The sequence below is a fragment of the Liolophura sinensis genome, chromosome 8 (genome assembly GCF_032854445.1).
Source record: "Liolophura sinensis isolate JHLJ2023 chromosome 8, CUHK_Ljap_v2, whole genome shotgun sequence".
Taxonomy (NCBI): Eukaryota; Metazoa; Mollusca; class Polyplacophora; order Chitonida; family Chitonidae; genus Liolophura; species Liolophura sinensis.
In genome coordinates, this window is record NC_088302.1 from 7440546 (window position 1) to 7462915 (window position 22370).

At 39.1% G+C, this 22370-nt stretch overlaps 1 protein-coding gene across 1 annotated transcript; it reads right to left on the bottom strand.

Moving 5' to 3' along the window:
• Positions 1-871: 871 nt before the first annotated feature.
• On the bottom strand, positions 872-22098 carry LOC135474056 (aldehyde dehydrogenase, mitochondrial-like). The gene is given in 15 exon segments (XM_064754047.1): positions 872-2710; positions 3604-3718; positions 4233-4390; positions 5117-5281; positions 6460-6644; positions 7131-7233; positions 9057-9170; positions 9947-10075; positions 10244-10305; positions 10573-10622; positions 11462-11541; positions 12949-13089; positions 21405-21466; positions 21469-21508; positions 21914-22098. Coding segments are annotated over 15 exon segments (1560 nt in total). The 5' UTR covers positions 22037-22098; the 3' UTR covers positions 872-2677.
• Between the last annotated feature and the right edge of the window lie 272 nt (positions 22099-22370).

Sequence of the window (22370 nt, forward strand, 5' to 3'; positions counted from 1 at the left end):
CATTTCAACATGCAAGTAAAGTTGTTTACATGTCACAATTACATCTTGTTTTATTTTGAATTTGTTTTGTGTGATCCTGTTCAGAAGTTTTTTGCAGGTAGAGGATGCCTGTGATATTAAACCACTGACCCTTGGCAAGTTACTGACAACCTTTCCCACAAGTGATGAGTAGACGTAAGCACCGTATCTGTAGAGGATATATGGTCTACAATAAATATTACACTGCGCCAGATAAGGATTGTTGACTGCTTCTCGTCATCAAAGCCCCACGAGCAGTGACAGTGGGGGAACCTGTAAAGTTACCTCATTTGTCCGAGCAAATGACAAGACAAACACTTAAACCACTCAGCCATGGCAGCAGTAGGCCTTCATGCACATCTCCAGTTCAGCTAAGATGTAACATGAATATCACACTTGTACTCTGGTTAGAAGCAGATGCTTAAGAGTTGGCTCCCACAACAGGTGATAACATTTGAGCTAACCTTAAGGACACTGAGAACAGGGCTTATCTCTCCAATTACAGAATTGAATCATCATTCAGTGTTAGCCATAAGCTGCAAATCTATGAATTCACCTGATTTTCATTTAGTTATCTGAATTGTGATTCGTGGATATTCAGTTATAGTCACTGCAAGCGAAATGTAAATCTGATTTGAAACTGGGTAATGTAGGCCAGAGCAGACCAGACCGAGGCAGACTTGACAAGGTTTTACCTGTTCAGGTGTGTTATCTGACCTAGATGTATAAAAAGGATAGACACACTAGCTTACTGGTGACCAGGTGACCTTTGTTATCAGTAAAATCTTACACTACCAATAACCAAAGGAAGTATCAGCCGCTTTGGGGCCTCAATAAAAACATCATATAAAGCTGTGATGAAAATGGTTAATTTTATTATATTAAAAGTACATACTCAGTGGTATGGCTGTCACATAATAATCCTAAAACTGGATCAAGGCGAGGATACAAAAGTTGACAGGAAGTTTTAATTATCATCGTCGCTTTTTGTTTTGCCCTGGGCTCATGTTTTAAGTTACTGTTAACCAAACATGAAGGCATGGTAGCTCACCCAGGCCCACTGTTGTTGAATTGGGGCAAAGTCAGATTTTATGACGGGACACCCCCCTTTTTTTTTTACTCTTCTGAATGATTAATTTTAAAAAGCACAACCACATAACCAAAAAATCTGGATGACACATCTCTCACTTGCACTCTGTTACATTTGCAAAATTCCTCCATGTAATGCATTAGAGATGCATCTTTTAGATCGTCAGTAGAGGAGCTTCACAAACTCCCAAAAAATATAAGTCTTCCATCAGTTGCTTAAGCATATACATACATTCACATATCGCATATGCATGTGAACACAGTAAAACACCTGATCAGGTAAAAAAAAAATTGATAACAATAAAAATATTCAAAATGCAACATTTGAGCCAACCTTAAAGACAGCATGCGTCAAATCACAAAAGGAACCTTTAGAAAGCAAAATACATAGAGGAAATAAGAGAAGAATCTGCTTTCAAGCCGATACACAAGACCAATCTCATAATAGTCACCTGAACTAAAATGGATGTAATATACTATTGTTCTACACATAATAGGTGTACATTAACATCAACCTGAGCCAACAAACTACATGTATTTACATTGACCGTATTAAGCATGTTAAACTTGCATGAGCAAATGAGTCATTCCTGGTGAAATTGGATGTAACTACAAAAATTACATAACAGCTTTTACACGTAATGCTGTAAATTTCATCTCAGCATTTCATGAACATAACAGCAGTAAAAATCATGCATAAAGTTTGTGTGTGTGTGTGTTTTTTTTTCCTGCAGACAGTGGTAGAGGGTCAACATCATGCAGCAGTTGTACAACAGTTATATAAGCACCTTTGTCCGTTCTCTATATAAAGGGGTGTTGAAAATATTTAGCTCTTTGCTACAATTTGTCAGAAGATTTGACGTTCTCAGTTCCACCCAGTCATACATAAATCCAACATGCTGCGAAAAGGGTAAGAGTGGTCTCCTTAAGTATAAATGACTTCCACACGCGATCATAACTGTACAGTTTTCCCTAAAGTTCCCTCCCAGAGCATCGGACTAAAAAATGTAGCCACTCTTTCTTCTGACACCAAATACCTGGACTCCGTCACAGACTTGATGCGACTGTGCTAAGCCAGGACACATTGCCAAAACTTGCAGACTTCACACGGACCCAATAAATGCAGAGAACAAGAAAATTTACACACTTTATGGTTTTGTTATGCATTTGTGTAGATTTGCAAACAGACATGACACAATTCTGATGAAAAAGGAGAGAAATAGGCTATAATACTGTTCAAAAAAGGTCCTTTTATAACAACAGCAGGATACCACAAAAGTAGAGACATACATGTATTAAGGACGTTATTATCATTGTAAACTGAACACTAATAGTTAACATCTGTTGCAAACGTATTCCTTTAACAATTAAAATACATCTATATGATGTATCTAAAATAAAGTGGTCATTTTGGGACTCTCCCAGTCGTTTCCAGTGAAACAAGTCACAACGCTGCTTGCTATGAAAAATATCAAATATTTTTACATGAAATATAATGGCAATTAGAGGGATGGATCTATCTGGACATAAAAACATTAAAAAGCTGATACAAAAACCTTATCCTCCATGTCTAAGAGTTTTTCTGTGGAATCTTTATGGTCACCTGCAAAAAACAAAGCAAACATGATAAAAACCAATATACATTGTGAACAACCTACATGTAATTCATAGAGAACTTAAATGGCACCAAGATAGAAGTCGGAAAATATTTCTCTTGAAACATTTCATACAACCGGTTTCTTTTCTTACACCAATGTAGTCGCCTGGAGTTTTGCACATGTTGGCTTTCTCTTCAGTCATAGGTAGGGAGGTCTGTCAGTAACCTGCTGATTGCTGTGGGTTTCCCCGGTTTCCTCCAATCATATTGCTGGCTACCATTGCATCAGTGAAATACTCTTGAGTACGGCATGAAACACCAATCAAATGAACAAATCAATCCATCAAATCAAGCTTTCAGCAGGATCAGCTTTAAGCCAGGGTATCTGCTAGATACTTGTAAATTGGCGATGGTTCATCCTGGTTTCCCCTACATGTATAACCCTGATTGTTGTAGTAGTCATGAACAACAATCAAAAATAAGCCTGATTGTTGTAGTAGTCATGAACAAGAATCAAAAATAACCCTGATTGTTGTTGTAGTCATGAACAACAATCAAAAGAAGTCAATATATTTATCCTAATTCCTCAACCTTTTTGCATATGAAACAACAGCTTTCAGTGCAATTTATGCACACTTTCAGTTTTATTTTGGAGACAAAAACTACAGTGGTTGGATGGGCCAAATTCAGAGCTTTACAAAAAGTGTGATTTTATCAGCCTACACAGAACAAAGCCTTCAGAATATGACTGAATAAACATCTTGTGCACATGCGTAAAAGGTTGAAGAATTACGATACACATCAGTTGTATACGTAATTAAACACCTGGCACAAAGGTTGAAGAATACCTGTAGTACCACAGGACTGAGCGTACATACTAGAGCTGCAATGATACTGACCGTTTTCACTTCTGTGTACGCCTCCAGGCCATACTCTCCCAACTCACGACCATTCCCAGACATCTTGTACCCGCCGAATGGAGCAGCCGCATCAAACACATCATAACAGTTCACCCTGTATGGTTTGAGAAAATAAAACTACAGGTATGATACCTAAAACAAAAAAACATCTACTGTCTTATTGGACTTGTGGAGTGTTGTCTGTCTTGCGTTACCAACATGGCAATGAGCAGAGCTGGTAGCAGAACCGTTGAAAAGTTACTACAAATCCCACAACATAAACGATAGTTGTGAGGCAGCCCTATTGTCAAACTTTAGTTTCTCTTTAAGGAAACTACATATAGTTTACATTCTTGTTCTGGAAAGTGCAGTACAACAGAAAACTTAGTGTACAGAGACACCAAAATCTGCATCACATGCTGAAATAAGTCACAGTGCTATGTGGCACCAATAAAAACCACGACTTTTGCCATGCAAATGCCATAGCATGGTCTGCAATGATGCTAGGCCCTGTATTCAAAGATCAAAAAAACATATACGCAGATATCCAATTTAACTGAGCCTGCATGTAAAGCAACCGGTTATAAATTCACAAATGTTATCATCTATGAGTTTTCAAAACAATTTACCACACAGTGCCTGCCCTTAGGCTGTTGCTGAGGTACAGAGCCTTCTCCACATCACGGGTAAAGACAGCCGCAGCCAGGCCATAAACCGTCTTGTGAGCCCGCTCTATCAGCTCTTCCATGTTCTTAAACTTCATGATCTGCATCACTGGGCCAAAAATCTATAGAACATCAAAGAAATGCAAATCTTGCAGGCATTTTCTACACACAACTGAATGTAACCATTCACACAAACAGCAGCAGTTAACTTCAGGTGAGTTCATTAGACATGCATACCTACCAATTAAGCATGAAATGGATTTAAATATAAATGCACCCTATCATTTTAGACGTTAAGATTGATTTAAACTTGATATACCACACACTACAATATCCTTTGGTATTGGTACAATTTGTACACCCAAATTCCTCAAACTTTCATCCAGGTAAGAGCAACTTTCAGTGAACTTTATGCACATTTGTAATTTGAGTTTGGAGACAAAACTACATTGGTTGGATTGGCCAATTTCAGGGCTTCACAAAAAGTATAATTTTATCCGTCTACACCCAGTAGTGCTTCAGAATAATGCTTGAATATCCAGCTTGTGAATACGGAAAAAAGTTGACAAATGACAGTTCCGCCAAAATTACTGTAAAATTCCCCCAAAATTTGATTAACTTAACCTCTAAATACTCCTCCCTAATGAAGGACAGTTGAATTTCACAAACATCCAGATGGACTGCTCCATGGGTCCAATTTGATGGGGAACAATGGGTTCTTTTACTGGACTAACAATATCTTCAATGACCATTTGATTCAAACAGAAAAAGCTGTATCTACTATTTTCCCTAACCAGTCTCACTGGGTTACGTATCTGGGATTTCCTGTTTAAAACTGTTAAACATACTTCTTCTTTTGCAATGGACATGTTGTCTGTGACATCAGAGAACACTGTGGGTTGTACAAAGTAACCCTTGTCTCCATGTCTCTCCCCTCCGATATGCAACTTAGCACCCTCCTTCTTGCCACTTTGGATCAGGTTCAGAATTTTACCCATCTGTTCCTTATCCACCTGTTTATGACAAAATGAAGTCAGAGTTACAACCACATACCCCATTTACAACCACATACCCCATTCACAACCACATATCCCATTTACAACCACATACCCCATTTACAACCACATATCCCATTTCTATAACACAGATAGTCAACTCAATCAGACATCAGGAAGTAGCAAACAATAGCTAGTCAGCCACACTGGAGCCCGTTTAACATGGGCTGGTATTGCCAGAGTGCTCCAATCAAATAAATGTAAGCCAAATCAACCCAATACCATGCTTCCATTGAAAACCTAAAGTGATTCTAGAAAGGGGTTTTGAGGTTTGCTTGAAACATGGGATGATATTCTATCGGAAAATTGTCAGTTTCAGCACCAAAACTAATATTTTGTACCATTTATGGCAATCATATTTTAACCAAGCTTGAGAGTGTAATAAAAGAGATGCAATATCTGAAGGTTTTCTTCCCTGAAAGTATGTATACAAACGTGTAGTGTAACAGCTTTGTGAAAAATTTGCATTATATTAAATGTGTGTTTAATATAATATAATGGGAGAGGTTTGGTAAGACGCTGACATTACCACCATAATACATGTGTACCCAGTAAACCAAGACACATCAAATCTCCACTGTTAAATATCATCTAGTTTTAGTAAATCACATGCTTGTGTTTTGGGAAATTCAGCAGATGGCTTTCAAGTAAATAATAGTTTTCTCGCTTCTACACAACTTATTGGTGTTATTATCTTCATATCCTACAATAATCAAGTCAGAAAGTTTGTCACATGTCTGCCCTAGGGAGATAGTGTATTCTGGTTTCCTTCACCTGTAAATCAAACTATTGTCTCTGTAAGTGAAAATTTCTTGAATACAGCAAATACCAATTGGATAAATAAATACTGTACTTTACATAGATCTAAGTGGCACTTCATTCATCCATCTTAGACAGACAGTTAAGAGAGTTTTTTTTTTGTAAAACTCTGATTAACTTCTATCAGAAAAACTTCCATGTTGCCATCAAAAGTATCATTTTAAGGCCCTTTTATTTGTCTGAAAGTGCATTTTTACAGAACTTTGGGTGAATGACAGTAATTCATATGTTAGAGCTGTTATCACATGGGGGTTTTGGGTGAAGTTTATAGCAAAACAGTGTGTGTTCCACAACATGTATATATGCAACCCACCCACCTGTGGGCCCTGTTCTGTTGAGGGGTCAAAGGGGTCCCCAAGAGACATTTTCTTTGCCCTGTCCACACTGCGCGCCACAAATTCATCATACACTTTCTCCTCCACAAAGATGCGCGAGCCGGCGCAGCAACACTGGCCCTGGTTGAAGAACAGCCCAAAATGAGCCTGCTCAACAGCTGTATCCACTGTAACATGACCAGGTGTACATGCTTAATGATCAATCCAGAATAACTACAGTAAACAGGCTAAATACCAGGTATGAAGAATTTAAGCATGCATCAATGCAAACATGGTTATTTATTTATTTTTTTGATAGGTGTTCTATGCCATACTGAAGAGTATTTCACTTATACGACGGCGGTCAGCATTTTAGTGGGACGAAACCAGACAGAGCCCAGGGGAATTCAACAACCATTTGCAGGTTGCTGCCAGATACAGGTTAAAGATTGACCCAGAGTAACTAGAGTATACACGCTAAATATGCATAATTTAAGCATGCATGAAGCCAAGTATGGTTATTGATTCTAGGCCTAATTTTTCAAATCCGATGTGAACCATCACTTGTTCCTGTGAATTTCATGGTTGTAAATCTTGGATTGTTTTGCACTGTCCAGATTAGGTATATGTTCCATGGCCGTAGAGAAAGTGTTGCTTCCCCAGGCCAAACTTACAATCGGCATCTGAGAGGATGATGTTGGGGCTCTTCCCACCAAGCTCCAGCGTGACTTTCTTCAGATTGCTGCGGGCAGCCATTTGTGGAATCAACTGGCCAACCTAAAACGAAAAAAAAAACAAAAAAAAAAACACAATCACTCTGATATTGTGTAACTTCTTCTAGAAACTAAAATACACACACACACGATGTTCATACACTGGAATCAAAATATTCCCAGCTTTTCCCAGACAGCACTTAAAGAACATAAAATTGCTCATCACTAATATGTGATTATTGTACTTGTAGCAGATACTACTTTAAATTGTGAAACAAACAGGACATCATCCTACCTTGCAAGTAAACGTCTGAACACCATTCTATGAGAACCAGGCAGAATCAGGCAAAATGAGTCAATGACGAAATTTTTGGTCAAATACAACACATCTTGTATAAGACTTAAAGTCAGACAAAAAACAGACTGACCACTCCAGAACCTCTGGCATGTTGACAAACCCAGGCCAATCACAATGCCATGTTAAGTCCAACAAAAACATTTCATTAATGCAATTCTTTGAAGTCAGTCAAATTGAATACCATTACTTGTTGGTGTCTTCTGTACTCAGTCCACTGAATACCATTACTTGTTGGTATCTTCTGTACTCAGTCCACTGAATACCATTACTTGTTGGTGTCTTCTGTACTCAGTCCACTGAATACCATTACTTGTTGGTGTCTTCTGTACTCAGTCCACTGAATACCATTACTTGTTGGTGTCTTCTGTACTCAGTCCACTGAATACCATTACTTGTTGGTGTCTTCTGTACTCAGTCCACTGAATACCATTACTTGTTGGTGTCTTCTGTACTCAGCCCACTGAATACCATTACTTGTTGGTATCTTCTGTACTCAGTCCACTGAATACCATTACTTGTTGGTGTCTTCTGTACTCAGTCCACTGAATACCATTACTTGTTGGTATCTTCTGTACTCAGTCCAAATAAAACTCATAATTGCAATCCTTCATACTGAATCTAATGAAAACCCCTCATTGCTCTAAGCCTTCATACTGGATCCACTGAAAACCCCTCACTGCTCTAAGCCTTCATACTGGACCCACTGAAAACCCCTCATTGCTCTAAGCCTTCATACTGGATCCACTGAAAACCCCTCATTGCTCTAAGCCTACATACTGGATCCACTGAAAACTCCCCATTGCTCTAAACATTCATACTGGATCCAAAGAAAACCCCTCATTGCTCCAAGCCTTCATACTGGATCCACAGGAAACCCCTCATTGCTCTAAGCCTTCATACTGGATCCACGGAAATATCCTCATTGCTCTAAGCCTTCATACTGGATCCACTGAAAACCCCTCATTGCTCTAAGCCTTCATACTGGATCCAAAGAAAACCCCTCATTGCTCTAAGCCTTCATACTGGATCCACAGAAAACCCCTCATTGCTCTGAGCCTACATAATGGATCCACTGAAAACTCCTCATTGCTCTAAACATTCATACTGGATCCACAGAAAACTTCTTATTGCTCTGAGCCTACATAATGGATCCACTGAAAAACCCTCATTGTTCTAAGCCTTCATACTGGATCCACTGAAAACTTCTTATTGCTCTAAGCCTTCAAACTGGATCCATGGATCCAGTAAACCCTTCATTACTCCAAGCCTTCGTACTGAGTGCAATAAAAATCATTATTCCAACCTTTATACTTTGTCCAATAAAAAATGTTATTATTCCAGATCAATACAAACCCTTCTTTAGTCCAATCCTTCACACAGTCCAATGAAAACCTTACATTATTCTGCATCCTCCAGATTAAGTCCAGTGAAAGCTCCCTGTTACAGTAATCATTTGTGTCAAATATAATGACTCGACCAGAAAGTTTACGTCAGACACGTGTAACAACTCTGTCCGTCCATGAACTCACCTCCGTGGAGCCAGTGAAGGCTACCTTGTCCACGTCCATGTGCTCAGCAATGGCTGCTCCTGCTGTAGGGCCGTAGCCAGAGATGATGTTGATCACACCAGGGGGAAATCCTGCCTGGTACAGAACAGGGGAGTACCATCAGCATTCAGCATCACACAGGATTAATACTCATTTATGGACCCATGACCTAAGTATTTACAGGTTCTCACTTTTACAGTTAATGGTTAATAAAATAGGAATTTCAGAAACATAAGCTCCTTAACTTCTCTTATACAGGTTCATTTTTAGAACTTTACAGAGATTATCTTAAAGGCAAAGAAAACACAAAAATGAAGTATGTGTCAGATGAAAGACCATTAAAAACTGCCAAGGAAAATAGTCCGATTTATTTGTTTTACAATTTGTTTAACCTAGTAAAATGAATTTGAATATTTTATTCTACGCGGTTAGTTGTTTTACAATTTGTTTAACCTAGTAAAATGAATTTTAATAGTTTATTCTATGGCAGCCTTTCTGACCACAATAGGACCAGTGATGTCTCATAAGGTTTTTTGTTACTTAACACACATCCCTGATTTGACCTAGAAACGAATTATTTCACGCAGCAAGTAAACATGTAACTTATACCTTCTGAGGTCACAACAGACCACCGCAGAATCTGATCTTTTCACACAATTTTGATTGGTTAGGAAAATTCTAAAATAAATACATACTTTTTTCCTGGACATTTTTTAATGGTCTTTCGTCTGATATATTCTTCATTTTAGAGCAGAATAGCCGTGGGAAAACCACCTGGGCAGGACAGTCATATTGCAGACCAACATCAAATGTGCTGGGAACAAACCAGTGGTCGTACTGGTGAACTAGAACGATCAGTCAGGTGGCCATACCTCCTTAGCAAGTTCTGCCACATACAGAGCGGTCAGAGGGGTCTGCTCAGCAGTCTTCATCACCACAGTGTTCCCCATGGCCAGTGCCGGCCCAAGTTTCCACGCCTGCATCAAGAGGGGGAAGTTCCACTGAAACGACAAAGACAGTCAGCTATATTCATCAACACTGGTTGGCCAGTTGATTCCGCAAATTTACGCAACCACATACTGTATAAATAAATGTAAAACAAAACGGAAACAACCATGGAAAATTCAATGAAAGTGGCTGGAAAAAAATAATACATATCATCAACTTACTGGAATAATTTGTCCACAAACTCCCACCGGCTCATGACGTGTGTAACAGAAATAATCCCCCCCTGAAAAATACAGAAGATGTTTGCAATAAATATCTGATTATGGATTGTGTGCACGTAGTTAAATATGTTGTTAAAAATAAAACTCTGTAGGAAGTACATGTGTCTTCTGAGGTCTGAAGATTTATCTTGTCTAAAGCACTGACAACCCAATGTCTGTATATCACAAGCTGTTTTAGGCTTAAGCGAAGGTAAAAGGTTGTTAAAAATGTTGTTTTTAACTTCATTGTCACTTGAAAAACTATCCCCAGGACTATGGAGTTTACTCACCAATTGGAATAGTCTTCCCATGGTTCTTGTCTGCCCATCCAGCGTAGTACCTGTCCACAAAGGGAAAGACAAACTCTCAGTGTTTACTTGGGTTACATGATCATCAAAGTGTGTACAAGCCTTAATCTTTATCCAGAGAGTGATTGTGCCATCCCCTGGTTTTACAATGGTGGCAATACTCACAATGCATGACAACTACACTCTGTATGTAATGAAACTTGATTTGTTTGATTGTTGTTCAATACCGCCATGTACTCAAGAATATTCCAATGACACAATGACAACTAGTTTTATGGGTGGAGGAAATCAGATTGCCCAGTACAAACCACCAACATTTGGTAAGTAAACAAGTGGTCTTCCATCAACATAAGACTGCATGGAAATTGACCAGTACAAACCACCAACATTTGGAAAGTAAACGAGTGGTCTTCCATCAACATAAGACTGGTTGGAAATTGCCCAGTACAAACCACCAACATTTGGAAAGTAAACAAGTGGTCTTCCATCAACATAAGACTGGTTGGAAATTGTCCAGTACAAACCACCAACATTTGGAAAGTAAACAAGTGGTCTTCCATCAACATAAGACTGCATGGAAATTGCCCAGTACAAACCACCAACATTTGGTACGTAAACAAGTGCTCTTCCATCAACATAAGACTGCATGGAAATTGCCCAATACAAACCACCAACATTTGGTAAGTAAACAAGTGGTCTTCCATCAACATAAGACTGATTGGAAATTGCCCAGTTCACAGCTTATTGTAACCCAGGCTCAGTGAGTCCAGAAATTCCCTGTCCAAGACTGGGATTAACCCAACTTCTTACGCCAGATGTTGTAAGTGAAATATATTAGATAGCGAAATGGGTGGGGGATGCCAAACTTTACCTGTAACACTTGAGCACCAGATCCAAGTCTGCAGCATATGCCACTTGATAAGGTTTTCCATTGTCAAGAGTCTCCAGAGACTGCAAAGATGAGTAAAATCCTTGTGAAACAGATGTACAGGTATACCCAGCTAGTATTTAGGTCCCTAATTATTTCTGTAAAATGTTTGGTATCCCTAAATTGTTGGGTGTGCAAACGTAATTAACAAGCTATATTGTAGTTTAAATGAAAAAATATGATGAGTTGACAGGGATTCATAGAAGTCCAATGTTATGTTATAAATATTAGAAAAAAGAAAAAAAAGGAACTGACAAATATTACATAAGCAACGCGAGTTTTGAATTGTTTTTGGTTTTAAACGTCCTCTATAGCCGGTCAGAAACAGCTATTAACCATTACGTACAGCTGTCAAACGGACATTGGGTTGTTATATACTGTTCATAATTTGTTAGCAGCTTACACATTGGTCCACAGGAGACATATAGGCCAATGGTATCAAAGCAACATTCATTGGAAGCCAAAACATGTTGTCTCATGTACTTTCCTTCATTTTCTTGGCATACCTAAGATTGATCAAACTAAATAGGAATGAACTCTCACTTTGTTTTATAGCAGTAAGCCATATCACCGTAGTTCATATATATTTAAAGCTGAATTTTAACTTGATGACAGCCAATTCACCCACGACCACTTTGGCCTGTCACGGATGCAGCCGTTGGCGATCGAAGTTGACCACTCATCGCTATGGGTATAGTTTTGAAAACAATTCCGTTTTTATCCCAAAACAATTTGAGTATTTGTACCACTTTGAGTTTTTGTAACCCGATACTCAGTTTTTACCTGAATTTTTCCGGTGAATATCGGGGTCTAAAATCGCCCTGCATGAATCCCTGACATTAAGAAGTACAGAAGTTTTCATACATTCAAATTTCGTTCATTCACAGAGCATTCTCTACTTAGCAAGAAGTTTGATATCAGAAGCCTCAATTTTTCTTAAATATAGCCCTGCAATTCATTTCCAAGAGCGTGTTCACATTAAATCCCCATCAATAACCCCCTCCTTAGCCACTCACTGAAAGGGAACTATAATGGAACTATAATGGTTCTGCTCTAATGATAAAGATAAAAACTGAACAAATTATCTGTGGTTACAGCGGTACTATTAACGGTAAACAAAAACTTTAAGAATTTACTGATGGACAATTTATTTGGAATATTTTATTTATATGATGCTAGCCAGCATTATGGTGGGGGGAAACCCGGCAGATCCCAGGAGAAACCCACAACAATCCACTGATCGCAGACAGACATTCCCATGTACGACTTGAGAAGGAGGCAGCATGAGCTGGGCAAGAATTCAAAATTGCATTTGTGAGGAGTTCCTGACTCGTTGTGCTATGCTGGCAATCTAACCAAAAGGCCACATACTCCCACAGATGGTCAACAACATAGCACAGTTAATCTTGCCATCAATACAAACCACTTACAGCCAGGTAGGCACGGTCTCTCTCGATCAAGTCCGCCAGACGTCTCAGCAGATTACCTCTCTCTGCAGCGTCTGTTCGTCTCCAGGGTGACCCAAGCCTGAATGCTTCCCGAGCTGCAACCACCGCCTTGTCTACATCTGCCTGAAAACAGGTCAAATAAATTAATAATTAATCCTCAAATGATATAAAAAGTAAATATTCAAAAAAGCAACGGTATATATATATATATATATTATTATTATTATTATATATTATCATCATTATTATATATAGAGAGAGACAAGCATACCACTGGCTAGGCTATTTGCAAGGTGTTTATTTAAGCATATTCTGAAGACATTATTCTGTGTAGACAGATAAAATTAAACTTTTTGTGAAGCCCTGAAAATGACCAACCTAACCAATGTAGTTTTGTCTCCAAAATCAACTTAAAATTATGCATAAATTGCACTGAAAGTCGCTCTTTCATATGCCAAAGGTGGAGAAATTAGGGCAGGCAGAGGAAATTACCACCCTAGTTTAAAAAATGTGCCTCTACACCCTGCCCTTTTTGATTTCTAGCTACATAGGTTACATAGAGATTTATTTATTTGACTGGTGTTAGTACTCAAGAATATTTCACTTATACAATGGCGGCCAGCATTATGGAGGGAGGAAACCGGGCAGAGCCCAGGGGAAACCCACAACCATCCGCAGGTTGCTGTAAGACCTTCCCATGACATACGGCTGGTGAGAGGCTCCTGGATCATTATGCTGCGCTAGTGCACTAACCAACTGAGCCACGGAGTTCCCTAGTTACATATAGAAGATATATATTTATAGCTGAAGTCATTACAGGTTATTATGACTCTAGGTAGTGCATAGAATACTTGATAGAGCTTGATGTATGTATAAACAGACACCTGTCATCAGGTACGTGTACATGGGTACTACAGAAAACGTGGCATAGCTCACCAGCAAGTGTATTAAAGAGTTATGATGCTTATATAGTATGTATCTAGAGGGAAGTTAAGTCTGTATGACATGTGTCTACAGGGAAGTTAAGTCTATATGACATGTGTCTACAGGGAAGTTAAGTCTATATGACACGTGTCTACTGGGAAGTTAAGTCTATATGACATGTGTCTACAGGGAAGTTAAGTCTATATGACACGTGTTTACAGGGAAGTTAAGTCTATATGACACGTGTTTACAGGGAATTTAAGTCTATATGACATGTGTCTACAGGGAAGTTAAGTCTATATGACGTGTCTACAGGGAAGTTAAGTCTATATGACATGTGTCTACAGGGAAGTTAAGTCTATATGACACATGTCTACAGGGAAGTTAAGTCTATATGACATGTGTCTACAGGGAAGTTAAGTCTATATAACACATGTCTACAGGGAAGTTCAGTCTATATGACACATGTCTACAGGGAAGTTAAGTCTATATGACACGTGTTTACAGGGAATTTAAGTCTATATGACATGTGTTTACAGGAAAGTTAAGTCTATATGACACATGTCTACAGGGAAGTTAAGTCTATATGACATGTGTCTACAGGGAAGTTAAGTCAATTAATTTGGCTATTTGATTTGTGATGTACAATAATGTTTGCCTGAAAGCTTATCTGGCATGCCAGCTATAATGAGTGTGGGGTGGAAGCTTGAACGAACTACATTGCTGGACACCAATGCACACAATTATAGGCATCAGGTGAACTTTCTGACGTATTGATATATTTCATTTCTGTTGCAATGCCGTACTTGAGCGCTTTTCTCTTTTACGATGGTGGTCAGTTTTAGGTAGAAACTAGAGTGCCCAGGGTAAGCCAATAATAAAACTGACCAACTTTCACATGTGACCGACGCATTCACGACATATTGGCAGAAGAGAACAAGAAACTGTGCCAACAGCCGCACAAGCATTCTTAACCTGGGTTATACTGCCACCTAGGCCCCACAAGGCCAGTTTTTAACCTGTATCACTGAACATCACTGAAAGGCAGATGGGCCCGATGGCAATAAGAATGTACGACTTAATACTTATCCTTCAAGATTCAGTACAAAACACTTGTGAGCTCCCTAGTCAACAACACCCATTATTACAGCATTCTGCTGAATCATCCCCTCAAGTGAAATGCCCTAAATGACTCTAAATTTCGTCCATGACTAACTCCATGATATGACATTCTACTGGGAAAATGAAAGTTTTAGGACCGAAAACAATATTGTGTGATATTTATTTGCCTCTAAAAAATGCACTTTTGAGTACGAAATTTTAGGTAATTTAGATTACCTTGAGGCTTTCAGCTTACACAAACTGAGCCTTATGTTCTGGTAAACACGTATAAAGTTCAGATCTTTAATACAGATCTGCTGGTAAACCCTTCCACAAAATGCCCCTGCCCTCATTATGTGTACAACAAGCTTTACAGGTATTTTGTGTTACGAATGAGCAAATCAAATTGGGTGAGGCAAACACAGACATTTACCTCTTTGTGTACTTCATGATGTCTCGAGTCAATACACAGAGGTTTGTTTCACTTGGATACACAAGTACATGTGCAGTTAATGGCTTGTTTGCCAGCAGGTCTTAATACAACTGAATAGTTTTGGGCACCTTTCCATTCACAAAGCTGTCCCTTTTATCAGTTTCATATATGTAAACTTTAATACAAACATGTGAAAATATTATCATTTTGGGATAATGAACCCCCAAATCCTGGGTTGACGGGGCCTCCAAACTGGATCAGGCTTTGACCTGTCAAATAAGTAACCCTACTGCAGCATATGTACTTGGATATACAAACCAACATAAGCCGGCTACTCATATACAGTACATGTTTACTGGTAATTCTATACATGCATGTCTTATCAGTTCTTTAGATACCGGGTGTACAGTGCAGGCAAGCTGAAGGTAGATTTATACATGATGTACATGCACAAAATATCAGGCTGACAATAAGGCGGCTCCAATTCATTTTGTGTGAGCCAACGCTAAAAAATGTAAAAATGGAATGAAAATAAAACTGAAAATCCACCTTTTTATTTTGTCTGATCTTATGGTTTTTATCAATTTCCTATTTGTCAAGGTATTCTGATCGTATAACTATGTCTTCAACACCAACAACTGCCAAGACAGCCCATATTTTCCACAGATTATATGATTTTGAAGTTTTTCAAGGCACTACAAACAACAAACATGTACACTGTTACATATTTGAAATAAAGCAAAAAGGTCATTTTTGATAATACCGAAATATACATGCGCCTACCTGTGAGCATAATGAGGAAACAAAATGAGAAAAAAAATATGTGCAGTTCCAAACTTTGTAAAGTTGAAAGAAACACTGGAGAAAATCAGTATACGCATATGCATGTATACAGTGCATAGGTGTCCAATGTCAGCTGTCACCTGCCAGTGTCAGAGCTTACTGTTCTCAGTTGTAGGAGGAATTGATCTCAACACATCATTAATACCATGGAACTGTACTGAAGTGCTCTTCATGGCTACACTGTACATGGTAAAAACACAAAAAAGGTAGAAAAGTCAAACCAGAAATTAGACCTAAATCCGTGACAAATCACATATGTAAACTTTCGTCAATTCCTAATGTATGAAGTCACCTGTCAGAAATGTCAGGCAACAATTTTTGATTACATTTACTACAACATGGCCTTCTGAAAAGAAGTCTCCCAAAAAGTTATTTAGAGTACATGAACGATGGAGAAAATTCAGCCTTTGTGAACTAATAAAGTTCCTTTTGGGAAGGGGGTCTTTTGTGACCCTGGAACAGAGAGAGAGAGAGGTCACAAAATATGATTTTTTTTTTTTTACGTTTATTGACAACAGAATCTGCTTGTAATACTCGCCTGTTCCCTCCTCCCAACTCCTCCTTTTAGCCAGCTGAAAGTTTATTTATTTATTTATTTACTTGATTGGTTTTTTACTCCTTATTCATGAGAATTTCACTTATATGATGGTGGACAGCATTATGGTGGGAGGAAACCAGATAGAGCCAGCTGGAAATTTAAATATAATTATATAACTATGCGAATGCTGAGTTAAATGTCCAACGCCACATATTTGAGCCATAGCCCTATCAAAAATGAAATTGTGTCTTAAAGGATGCATGAACAGGTACAATAAAAAGAATATGTTTTTAAGGAACATGGAGAAAGACATGCCAAAACAAAGAACAAAACATTTTCATTCTTCAGGCATATTTATATTTCTTAATAACCCCTTCTATGCATATTTTCCATCAACTATAGGAGTATAATCAAATGAGGTCATCAACGAATGTACCCAGAACACAAGATCAGCTCCGAGCCCCCAATTCAACTCCTGCCACAACAAAGTTAATTTGGACAGCTTTCACCGCTGAGGTCACCACAGCAGCCTACTTAATTCCTGACTGACTGCCGAGGCCTTACTAAAACTGTAGTTATAAAACCACTTTGATGCCCAAAGAAGAAAGCTGATAAGCTTTTTTTGTAGTTTTATGTTAGGCCACATCATATACTCATCATATTAAAAATAAAAACAAGAAATTTCTGTATCCTCCACACTTATGTGGACCTAGCTATTAATTGCGTCCACTGATCCCTCACCGGAGATGTCTGTCACCTTTTACGGCAAACTTGCCTAGAGGTCTGAGGTTCAATGATCTTGTCACTCAGGAGGAGATCAAGGATGTCAAAGCCACAACAGAATATGTTACAAGGTGAAAAGCCCATTCAAACACCTGTGTCATGCTAATGACTGCACATACATAGCTCTAGGCTATAGGTTCTATCTGTTTACAGGGTGGGCATGTGAACAGTGAAGCATGACTAACTGATTTATATGTCTCTATTTTCAATCTCCAATTTGTGTATAAACCAGAGATTAAACAGGTAGGGCTTGTACAGTTCATCACCTGATTTCAAATCCTATTAACAGTTCAAGCCCTGAAAACTTTCTGCATTATTGCAAAAATTTAATGGTTTAATCCTGTTACCTGTACTTGACATCTGAAAGTTCTGACAGGGTAGGTAATGGCTAGGCCGATTACTGATCTGGGGCATCTTGCACAAAAGTGATGTGGGGCACCCTGCACAAAGTGATCTGGGGCAACTTGCACAAAGTGATCTGAGACATCTTGCACAAAGTGATTTGGGGCATCTTGCACAAAGTGATTTGGGGCCTCTTGCACAAAGTGATCTGGGGTCTCTTGCACAAAGTGATCTGGGACATCTTGCACAAAGTGACTTGGGGCATCTTGCACAAAGTAATCCTTGGCCTCTTGCACAAAGTGATCTGGGGCCTCTTGTACAAAGTGATGTGGGGCAACTTGCACAAAGTGATGTGGGGCAACTTGCACAAAGTGATGTGGGGCATCTTGCACAAAGTGATGTGGGGCAACTTGCACAAAGTGATCTGGGGCAACTTGCACAAAGTGATCTGAACAACTTGCACAAAGTGATGTGGGCAACTTGCACAAAGTGATCTGGGGCCTCTTGCACAAGTGATCTGGGACATCTTGCACAAAGTGACTTGGGCATCTTGCACAAAGTGATCTGGGGCCTCTTGCACAAAGTGATCTGGGACATCTTGCACAAAGTGACCTGGGGCATCTTGCACAAAGTGATCTGGGGCCTCCTGCACAAAGTGATCTGGGACATCTTGCACAAAGTGACTTGGGGCATCTTGCACAAAGTAATCCTTGGCCTCTTGCACAAAGTGATCTGGGGCCTCTTGCACAAAGTGATGTGGGGCAACTTGCACAAAGTGATGTGGGGCATCTTGCACAAAGTGATGTGGGGCAACTTGCACAAAGTGATGTGGGGCATCTTGCACAAAGTGATGTGGGGCATCTTGCACAAAGTGATGTGGGGCAACTTGCACAAAGTGATCTGGGGCCTCTTGCACAAAGTGATCTGGGACACCTTGCACAAAGTGATCTGGGGCCTCTTGCACAAAGTGATCTGGGACATCTTTGCACAAAGTGACCTGGGGCATCTTGCACAAAGTAATCCTTGGCCTCTTGCACAAAGTGATCTGGGCCTCTTGTACAAAGTGATGTGGGGCAACTTGCACAAAGTGATGTGGGGCAACTTGCACAAAGTGATGTGGGGCATCTTGCACAAAGTGATGTGGGGCAACTTGCACAAAGTGATCCGAGCATCTTGCACAAAGTGATTTGGGGCATCTTGCACAAAGTGATCTGGGGCATCTTGCACAAAGTGACCACAAGTGACCCGTGTGATAAAAATGCATGTACTGGAAAAAAATGTCACGACAAAAAAATGGATTATGCTGGTGGGCATAATGAGTTTCTCTGAATTTAAATCCCAAACACCATTGACAAGAGGCTACAATGCATTCAACACGATCACCAGATGAAACCAGACCACAGCCACACTCTGATGGGCTTCAAAATAGCAAAATAATTCAAAAATTTAAGTTACTCATTTTCAGTAACATTTTTCCTGCATCCCACCCTACAAATATTTAGATATCCCAAACATTACTAGTGTTTTCAAAAAAAACAAAAACTTCTTGAAAAGACTGATAAAGATTTTACAAAATATCATCTTAGGTGCTGACCCTACCATTTGTCTAATGGGCTACATGTACAAGTTAATAACTATAAAAAAAGCCCTCAAAGCACCATTTTTAAGATGAAACAAGTCTCTAAATCAGACAAAGTAAATAACACAATTCAATTTAGTTCAAGTATGTCATTAAACAAGGAACTTATTGGAATGACAAATTTAATCCAAAAAAACATAAAACAAACAAAACAAAAAAAAATATTTTAGTGAAAGGCTTACTTCCCTAATAAGTAGGTCAAAACTGGCGAAGTGATAGGACAGTGAAACCAGTTGTACATTCAACTGTAGGTGGGTAAGAACATGTATTGTCAAGTTGATCTCACCAGGTACTTTGCCTGAGACCAGAAGTAGATCACACTAGCCAGATGATATACAGATAAGAAAGTCTGACACAGTAAAACATGCTGTTAAATAACAGACATTTAGGCATGATCAAACAGTTTTACATAGACTCTAGATAGAAAACTCAAGAGATGTGCTTAATAATTTCACGTAGACTTTTATCACGTTAACGTTACCTCAAAACATGGAGGGCCATGCAAATAACCTAATTCCTCAATGTTTTTGTACATAAAAGAGCAACTTTCAATGCAATTTATGCACATTTTTAATATATAAGTCTACACTGAATATTTCCTTCAGAATATGCTTAAATAAACAACTTGCAAACATGTAAAAAGGTATATTTTTTTCTGGACCAACACCAAGCATTAAAATCAAACACTTTGCTTACAGATGAACTGTAGTGGATTAAAACCAAAAATTTCATGGTGAAAAGAGCTTAATTGCAACCAAATTTTTAACTGTATGTACTGTTACAATTGTAACCTCTGCCACTTTTTCCTATATGCAAATTACCAGTTCTAACCAGTTGTGTACATCTACCTTGTCAGTTAGGTGGGGTCAGATAAAACTAACCCAATGAGAATTATTTTAAGTATAAGCCTGCTCAAATTTTACCCCACATCCTAGAAGTCATGATTATCTTGTTTATATTCACTGAAGCTGACATCTGTTCAAGGGTTAATCCTTGTCTTCACAGGACAGGCTGTTACTGGTTTAGCCTGGATCATCAGATATCCACACCCCACTTGGGCCTATTTTATATCTAACACCTACATAATGTGTGCCTAAGCTTTTCCCACACACAGCACATTTGAACTGTACCTTACATAACAGATGGAGCTATGATTATCTAAAGTCCCTGTAGATTTATTACACAAGTCAGACCACTATGTAACAATACAAAGGTCAAGTACACAGTTCAAACATGTGGCAGGATGACATTCTGATTTCCATTGGCCTGAATAGGAAAATGGACTAGCACTGTCCCAAAGAAAGCCTCCACTGGGGTGTGAAATTTCTGTGACACCTACCTGTGTAAAGGTTTATGAACAATGCAAGATGTACAAGGTTTGGTTGCTCTACCTGATGGTGCACTTGCTACTGTTAGATATTTATACGTACCACTGCTTAGTTATTCATGTACTATCTGGAAAACTGATTTAGGCGGATCCATTTTGGGTACTGCTTATGTAGGAGTTACTTGTACTTGTACTAGTAAATGGAACGTGGCTTTACTGTATAAATTTGAGTATTTGTAGCCTAGTATACAGTTTTATTGAAGTACTCACCTATGTGCTCCCCGAGCCCTCAGTCAGACTGGTCGCCCATGCACCCACACATCATTTTATCCCCCTCCCCAACACACCTATTGTTTTATTATTTGCCAAAAACTGAGACAATAATGATTACCATAATACTCTTTTAATGAAATTGTTTTCTCTCCTTCACAATAATTGCCAAACTATTCTGAACAGAAGCAAAGAACGAAGAGTCACTGGTGGCCTAGCTACATGTAAGACCTTATACCTTGTCTCCTTCGGCCACTTCGGTAATGACCTCCCCAGTAGCAGGGTTGATAGTTGGAAAGTCTTGCCACTGGCAGAGTCCACCCACTCATTGTTGATGAATAGCTGCCAACAGACACACCAGCACTATGTAGCACGTTGAAACACAATTGTATATATCTGCAAAATCAAGCTTCTAGCGTTATAGCTTCAAAAAATTAATTCCGATTTACTTATACAATTTATGTTGTTCCCATACCCCCCCCCCCCCCCAAATTAAAGTTTCCATCATTGAAATACACAAAACTTAAATGTGGCAATATTTTTTGAAGCCCTGTCATAGCTTTTACATCCCCGAGCAAAACAGTTTGTACACAGACCTAGTAACTACTTTAAACTGACGAACGCACGACAATGATGTGTATATATTGTGTATATATTATGTACTTAGCACTAGCAGCAGGCACGCGCTGTCAAAGCGAATTTACTCGAGTAAGGCTTCCCAAATATTGCGTACATATTCCTTCCTACCTTAGCGGTTTTCACTTCGGGTTGTCTCAGAGGCTGGGGTACTGCCGAGTACATACATGCTTGATTTAACCGTATAAATTTGGCCAAAGTTTGACCACGGCAAAGTTGGCGGAGAGATAACATTTCGGTGTTACGTTTGTCGGCAACACTGACAGACACGGCCTTCGGAAGTGGCTCTGCTAACACTCGTCTTACTTACAATATGTGAAACTAGGTCAGTCACGTGGCTCAGTCTAAAGATTTGGTTGGCCAGCAGAATACAATTTCATACAGACTTTTTGTGTACGCGAGAGCTACACAAACGTTGTGCAGAGATCACCTAGAGTTCTGATCAATTATGTCCCATTCTGAACATATTCAGGAGCGTCGTTGGAAGCGGGGAGTGGGGGAGTCAAGTGCGAGCGTCCCTCCTTCATTTTGACTTTTGGGTCGTATGTTTCGTAATGTAGACTGTGAA